Raw genomic sequence first — 7,940 nt, 5'->3', positions numbered from 1 at the left:
CGACCGGTCCTTGCCTGGGCAGCCCCCCGCCACTGGGGAGGGCAGGATGAGGCACTTCTCCAGCAGCCGCACACAGAGGTCTGGCGTGGACGGCAAGGCACTGCGGGCAGGGGTGCCGCCGCGGCACCCCACGAGGAGCCGGCGTGTCCGTGGCTGCCTGTGGGGCCAGGCTGGACCGGGGCAGCAGCGGAGCCTCTGCCGCAGCCGTCGGCCTCCGGGTCCCCCGGCAGTGCCGCAGCATGGAGGGGCTGGGGCGAAAGCCGGGGGTGGCACCACGGGGTGGGCAAACATCGGAGCCGGCAGGAGCAACACCGAGGGGCGGCTGCATCGTGGGTGCTCTCCACCCGCTCCGCTCGGGCGGCCTGACACCAGCCCCAGGGCAGCATCTGTCCAAGCGAGTGTCCGTGCAGGATGGAGGTGCCGCTGGCACGTGCCGGGGACCCCTCGGCAGTGGCGGCTAGCGGTCGTGGCGCAGGTCGCCGTGCTGTGCCCCGTGCCATAGGCAGCCCATGGCGCAGAGCACAGCGGCGATCCGGGACGCGTGCCGGGGTCCCCTGGCACCGGGGAGCTGCTCGGCAATCACGTCCCCTCTCTTCCTCTCCTATGCAGCCCCAGTGGGTGTCCTGGCCGTGGCGTGGCGCGGGGCCGCCACGGTCGTGCTCACATGCTATCCGCCAGCTGGTGACAGTCCAAGTCCCCCTTCAGCTCCAGGAAACCCGGCAGCTTCACCCCCGTCTTGCGGTCCACGCACCAGCACTTGCCCCGCTGCCCATCCAGCGCCGGGTGACACTGAGGGGACGGGTTCGGTGAGGGGGTGCCCAGCCTGGCCCCCACGGCTCCATCCCCATGGGCTGCCTGGCCGGGGCAACCGGGAGCTCTTGGGGGGGGTGTTTCCCACCCCCATCCCACCCCAAGGCTTTTGCAAAGGGCCCCACAACACCCGAAGGGTGATTCCCACCGAAGCCAGGAGCCACGGGTGCCCTGCCATGTCCCAGCACCAGCTCGTCCATTCATCCATCCCCCTTCCCGGCATCACCCTGGCTCTGCAAAATGCCCCCACGCAAGTGACACACTCCATGATGGGCGAGAGCCCGTCCTACCTGCTTGGGGTGGAAGTTGCCATTGCGGTCGCAGTTGGGGATGGGGATGACGTACAGGTCCTCGTGCGTGCGGGTCTGCGAGGCGGCCAGCCTTTCCAGCGCCCGGTGCAGCTCGCTCTGGCACGAGCCCTGTGCCTGCGGGAAGCGGGGGGCTGAGCCGGCAGCGGGGCTGGCACGTGCCCCCGCCCCAGCGCCCCAGGACCCCAACCCTGGAGCACGGCCCAGGGTTGCTCAGCACCCATCCTGCCCTCCCCAGCCCAGCACCGCCCCGGTGCCGGCTGCCCACCGCGGTGCTCACTATGGGCCGCGTCTCCTCGCGGTGGTACGGGCTCCCACTGTTGCGCATCTTGTTGCCGTTGTTGACCCGCTTCGCCTGCTGCTTCTGCAGGCACTTGCGGTCGTGGATGCTGCAGGGGCTGAAGCTGTTGTTGGGGTGGTCGACCTCCTCCTTCTCTGCAAGGACACAGACCGGGGAGGGGGGGCTCAGTGCCGCGGGGCAGCCCCGAGGATGGCGGTGCCACCACGGTGCCCTGGCCCCTGTGGAGCAACTTGCACCCCCAGGCACAACGTGCAGCCGGTGCCGCCGGACCCCCACACCGCCCTCCCCGGTCCCCACAGGCATCACCCCCAGCCCCGGGGTCCCCTCCTGCCCCTGCCACTGCACTGGGCTGAGCTCTCCCTGCAGCTCCTGGGAGTTTTTACGACTCATTAGCCACGATTCACGGGCTTGTTGCCATGTGTCTGTTATTGTAGGGTTGCAAACGCACGCTGCGAGAGCGCCGGGCAGTTGCTCCAGTGTGCTGCGCGGCACGAGAGTTTGGTTGTGCCCTGGCCAGCCACGTGCCACCAGGTACACCCACAGCACCAGACCCACGGGGCTGGAAGGTGACCCCAGGATGCACAGGAAGCCCAAGGAAGCCCCCGGTGCCCCCAAAAAGCTGCCTCCGAGGAGCTGCAGTGGGAATGGGGGCACCAGCACTGCACCGGGGAGGTGCTGAGCACCCGCCAGGCCCGGGGCAGCACCGGGCGCCGCGGCTGAGAGCAGAGCTGTGCTCTGCCATAGGGCACGGCCCCCGCAAAGACATGAAAGAAGAAATTCCTGGAATAAGAAAGTTAATCTCCCGCGGGGCCAATCCCAAAAGGCGGTGCTTGGCATCCTCGCCTGCGCCAGGAGCACAGCCAAACTGCAATCCCAGATGTTGGCAGCTGGATGGAGCGTCATGAGACTCAAGCTCTCGGCGCGACTTTATTTTTTAAAAAGCTGCCAGTCCCTCCAGTTTGGGGCCCGTTAACACTCTGTGGAGGGGGGATGCCCCCAGGAGCCAGGGTCCCGCCTGCGCTCAGAGCCACGTCAGGAACAGCCCGAGCAGCGTTTTGACTCCCAACCCGCCTGGGCTGTAAGAGGAAAGCAGCCAGGGCTCCCTGCCCGAGTTTATCCCGGGGTTGGGCTTATACTCATCAATATTGCAGCCGGCAACGGGAAAAACCTCCCAAACCAGGCGGGGGGCGGTCACTGGGTGGAAGCAGCACCCAGGGGCTCACAGCACCAGGGACAGAGGCTGCCAGGGTGATGCCCAGCACCAGCCCTTCCCGCAGGCAGGCAGCAGGCAGGCAGGCAGCAGGCAGGCAGCGGGGTCAGAGCTGCAGCCTCCTGCCCACCGCATCCCCATGGGATCCCAGCCCCGGTCTCCCATCGGCACTTCACGCGGTGGCTCCCCTGCGACGAAGGGCTCCTGGACCAGCTCCCAGCAGCCTGGTTAAAGTTCACAGCAAAGCCCCGATCAAAGCCTTCTCCTTCATCTGTGTTGATTTGCTTTTTGTTTAATCTGTCAGTTTTTTCCAGGAAATGGCTCATGCCCTTGAAATTTGAAACACAAACCCAAAGTCTCCAGGACCCCGTGCAGAGCGATGCCAGCCCTGGCGCACACCAGCCACGGGGCCGTGGCGCAACGCAGGCACTGGCGGCAGAGCCCAGCCGGGGGCTCGGGCAGGGATGCTCCTTCCCGCCTCTGCCTCCACCTCCTCGGGGAGACACGCAAGGAAGAGCTGGGTGGGAGACCTGGCACTGGTGGGGACCACCATGCCAAAGTCCCGGCAACTCCATGCGCTGCTCCTGCGCCGTGGAAAGGCAGGACCGGGAGGCACCGGCCACTGCCCGCTGCCCGGGGAAAGCCCTCACCCAGCCCCAGCATGGACAAACACCCCTCCTCCCCCCGCCAGCCACCTTCAGAGCGTCAAATCTCTCGGCTTAAATAAAACCAGATGCCAATAACATTTTCATAAGGTCACATGAAATGTCAGTGCCTCTGGGCAGCGAGGCGGCTCTTGCCGGCACTCGGCTCTGGGGACAAAGCTCTGGGACCCACGGTCCCCTGACTCATGCACCAGCTCCGGGATCCCTCCCTGTGACGGGGATCGCCGCAGTCCTTGGGGTGATTTTCCCACCCGCTAAGCGACACGCGGCAGCTCGAGGAGCCTCTCGCCTCCCTTGGCCATCCTCCTGCACCAGCTGGACAAGGGAACTCCTCGCACTCATGCACAAAGATATGGAAAAAGCAACTTCTGTGGAGCCTGGAGGCCCCCGACCTGCCAGCCCCCCGTGCGGCTCCCGGTGCAGCCTGCTCTGCCCCAGCCCCTTGGGAAGCACCACCTGGATGCCGGCCCAGCAGCACCGGTGCCTGCGCGGTGCCCCCAAACCTCCCCACACCTCTCCCCCCCCCAGTCCTGCTCTGCCTGGCAGCCTTGGCCACGCAGGGCAGCCCACGCACCGGCCACCACCACCCTGGTGCTGCCGGTTGCGGTTGGGGCTGTGCCGGCAGAGAGAGGTCTCCGAGCGGCAGGGGAGGACAGGCGGAGCGGAGGGGGGGGTGCCTGCTCGGCCAAGGGCTGGGGTAAGCCCCTCTGCTCGGTTTGGGATGGAAGTGGGCGCCAAGGGGATGGGAACGGGTGCTGCCCTTGCCGACCATGCAGACCGGCCGCCCCATCCCGGCAGGAGGAGGGTTTCTGCACAGCCTTCTGCTCAGCCCATGGACAGGAGACACAAACGAGTCATTCAGCGTCGCCTTCAATTAACGGGAGCAGCAAATGAGGTTGGTCACATGCTGAACTTGTGATTCACCGTGCTGAGCCCAAGGGAGCAGGGAAGGGCTCCGGCTCCACCGCGCGGTTCCTCTGGGAGGAGAGCCTGGGGCAGCGAGCGAAGGCCCGGGACCGTGTGTGTGTCCGTGGGAGAGGGACAAGTCTCTCGGGTCCCCACAGCTCCAGCCCTGCTCCCCCCTACTCCACCAGCCCAGGCGCAAAGGACCCCACGTGCCCCATGGGCCAGAGGGGACACATCCACGTGTCTGTGGCCGACATGGCACGAGCCATGGTGAGACCCAGCACCCTCCACTTCCCTGTCTGGCACCTCCGGTGTCGCCTGCGGGTGGTCCTGGCAGGGCCACGGTGCAGGACCAGCTCTCTTGGCTGCCGGGGCTTTCGATTTGGCAGGTGCCGGCACAGGGAAGTCTGTGCTCATCCTGCCGAGCACTGGCCCCGGCAGAGCGTGGGGAGCCAGGGCATGGGGGTGGCTGGGGCACAGGCACCTACTGCCCCTTGGCCAGGGGCACCAGCCAGCACATCTGCACCTCCCGGCTCAGCACCCAATGTGAGCCCAATGGAAGAGAGGTCGGGATGCAGGAGAGGGAGTGAGGGGCACTTCCCCACAGGGACCAGAGCCTTGCCGGGAGTATCACCCAGCCCGGAGAAACCCAAGCATGGGTGAAGGCCAGATGGCATCCCAGGGGACAGATGGGACAGGGCAAGAGCCTCGCCTGTCCCCCTGACCAGGCGGAAAGGAGCTATGATGGATGCATGCGGGCTGGACACCGCCGGGGGCTGAACCCAGCCTGTCCTTGCTGCCCGTGTGCCGTCCAGGTGAGGCTTGGCCATCGCTCTCCCTCCTGGCCACTGCACACAGGAAGGGAACAGGATCCGTCCCAGCCACTGCTTACACCAACCACACGGGATGAATGCAACTCCCATGGGGTCAGTTTTTCCCAGACATAATTATTTACCCAGCATGAAATCACTCGTCGTGTGTGCTGGGGAAAACGTCCTCACCTCTTCCCGGCTGCCACACACGGGTTCAGCCATCACCTCCCCCAGGCACCCACAGGCTGTGCCGAAAAGCCACAGCTGGAACCTCCCGTGGCTGGCCCCGTCGCAGGGCTCTGGCCCAGCAATGGGATGCCCCGGGAGCCAGCCCGGAGCTGGCAAGGCTGGGATGGGAGGCAGGGACCAGGGTCCTGCGCAAGGTGCCCAGACCCACAGCCACGGGAGAGGGTCTTGGGTCAGAAGAGCGGCCACCCGCTCCCTCGCTTCCTAGCAAGTCCTGCGGGTCCCCGGGAGCGGAGAGGCTCTTTTCTGGCAATGGAGCAGGGAGCCATCGTCCAACCCTTTGGAAAGCCCAGCCCCCCACCGACTGCAGCCTCTTCCCTGGAATGCGGAGCCCCCCCCCCCCCGGGCCGAGCCCCCAGACAAAGTGTTTACTGTACGAGCTGCACGTTAACTGCTTCCCAGCCGCCCGCCCGCTGCAGCCTCCACTGGCCCGGCACCCGCTCAGTCCCGGGGGACACGGGCACAGCCGGAGGGCACCTGCTCCATACTTCTCTGCCCCTAAATAGGCATTTAATTCCCTTCTCCTTACCCACAGGGGACCCACTGGATGCACCGGCCGTGCCACGGTGCCCTCGCTGTGCCAGGCAGGGCTGTGGCGGGAGCGATGGAGCCTGCAGCCCCCAGCCCCACACTCCCACTGGCTCCGGGCTCCCGGAGCGGGAGAGGGACCCACGGCTCAGATGTCCCACCGGGACCTTCCCACCAGGGCCGGACCGAGCGATGTGCTGTGGGTTCTCCTGCCCATGTCCTGCCGGGGTGTCTTGGGCAAAGGGGCTCGCTGCTGCCCACTCCCCCCATCCTGCCACCTGCAACGCTGCAGGCAGGCGCGGTGCCCGGCGAGTGAGCCCAGCTCCCACGGCCACCCATCCATCCCCAGCAAGGCCAAAACACGGCGGGAAGGAAGGGAAAAAACTGCAAGTCTGTTTCCTAAAGGCTCTGGGAAAAAATGTGGCGTTACACAGGGCACGGCCAAAACCAACAGGCATTGGCAGCCTGACACAGCCCCTGGCCAGGGAGCCCAGACAGCTCCTGCAGGATGTGGGATGAGGACAGACAGGCAGGGTAGGGGGTCTCCGCAGCGGACCCCATGCCGAGCACTCATGGCCAACTGCGGTCCAGGGAGAGGGGTGGCCGGAGGGGCCCATCTGCGAAGGGCCCTCCTCACCATGGGGACACCAGCAGAGCTGCCATGGACCAGCCATGCAAGGAGGGAAGCGGAGCTGGGCTCCAGCCCTCGGGGGGGACAGGGACAGACACCGCTCCAGCCCCTTCTGCCCCTCGGGGAGCTCCGGGTGACCCCACGCAGAGACACAGGGCCAAGACTGCTTGTGGACTGTCCTGTGGCAGGATGCTGCTCCCCAGCTCCAGGGGACGTGGTCCTGATCACAGCCCACAGGACAGGGAAGGGGGAGCACAGCATCCAGACCCACTGACGGCCCAGCCCCACGGCCCAGGACTCCACGCTCAGCCCCCAGGAGTGGTTCTGTTCCCACTGTCAAAGCCGCGGTGCGACCGGTGCAGCTCTGGGGCTGGGCTCCCACCTCCGGCTCCACTCCCGGCCCCCAGACCCTGCCCGAGCACCAGGGGGGTGGCAGGTGGTCACGATCGAGATCTGTGAGAGCGTCCTGGGGCAGACACACACAGGCAGAGCCGACAAGCAGCAGGCTTCTCCGGCCTGGCCCTGCCTGCTGCCTGCACTGTGCTGCCCTGTCCGGCCGCGGGAAGGACACGGCTCTTGGCAGAGCCCCGGCACAGAGCCCAGCCTGACCTGCCTGCGAGGGAAGCAGGTGCCCCGAGGCCTCTTTCCTGTTTCCCACCGGGAGCATCCCAGGGAAGGGGCAGCGCAGGGGTCACTGTGCAACGGGAGCTTCCCCGGCAGCTGGGACCTGTCCCCGGGGGCTGTGGGTGCCGGCAGGACCCCGAGCTGCCCTGCCATCCAGGGGCACCCTGCAGCCGGGGCATGGCGGGTGATGAGTCCCCGCGAAGCGCCCCACTCCAGCACGTGTGGTGCCACTGGCCGCGGCACCGCTGCGCCCGCGGTGGGTCAGGATGGCGCAAATGGGACCCGCTGGCACCCGGCTGCGGGAGCTCAGCACCGCTCCCTCCCTGGGACACGCGCCCCGTGCGTGCCCATCCCCGGGCTGTCCCGTCCCCTCCCGCCGCAGGGTCCCCGCTGAACCCCCCAACCCCGCTCCCGGCCCCGTCGCCCCAACTCTCGCCAAGCGAGCGGAGAGCCGGTCGCCGCAAACCGGGGCTGCCCCGGGGAAGGGGCGGGGAGGGGGGGAGAGCTGCGCCACCAACCCGGCGAGGGGCGAGGAGCCCCCGGCACCCACCCCTCGCCCCTCCAGCCGCCCGGGACCGGCCTTACCTGGGGGCTGGAGGCTTTCCTGGATGGCCTCGACGTCGGCCAGGTCCGTGCAGACCCCCTGGCCGTGCATGAGGGTGTGCAGGGGCCTCGGTACGCCGCGGGGCGGGTAACACCGGAGCCCGGCGCCGCAGCGGGCGGTGTAAACGCCGCAGGGGGTACCGCGGCCGAGGGCGCAGGTCGCGCAGCAACCGCAGCCCGGTTCCCGCACCAGCTCGGCGCAACCCTGCGGTGCTTTGCAACGAGCCAGCCGCTCCTCCGAGCACGGCGGGCACTGGATCGCTTCCTCGCCGCCGCCCGGTCCCGCCGCCGCCGCC

General features: G+C 67.6%; 1 protein-coding gene across 1 annotated transcript in view; it reads right to left on the bottom strand.

Annotated features, from left to right (window-relative positions):
- Window positions 1-660: 660 nt before the first annotated feature.
- Window positions 661-7,940, bottom strand: part of IGFBP4 (insulin-like growth factor binding protein 4) — a 9,682-nt gene continuing 2,402 nt past the window's right edge. Inside the window, exons 3-6 of the mRNA XM_010585716.1 lie at window positions 7,627-7,940; window positions 1,399-1,553; window positions 1,101-1,235; window positions 661-789 (exon numbers count right to left, since the gene is read on the bottom strand). Of these exons, the coding sequence (XP_010584018.1) occupies window positions 661-789; window positions 1,101-1,235; window positions 1,399-1,553; window positions 7,627-7,940 (733 nt within the window). The remainder of the gene's footprint in view (window positions 790-1,100; window positions 1,236-1,398; window positions 1,554-7,626) is intronic.

Source organism: Haliaeetus leucocephalus, unplaced genomic scaffold, assembly GCF_000737465.1.
Source record: "Haliaeetus leucocephalus isolate CR32 unplaced genomic scaffold, Haliaeetus_leucocephalus-4.0 Scaffold110, whole genome shotgun sequence".
Taxonomy (NCBI): domain Eukaryota; kingdom Metazoa; phylum Chordata; class Aves; order Accipitriformes; family Accipitridae; genus Haliaeetus; species Haliaeetus leucocephalus.
This window is presented reverse-complemented; position numbering and strand designations above follow the sequence as displayed.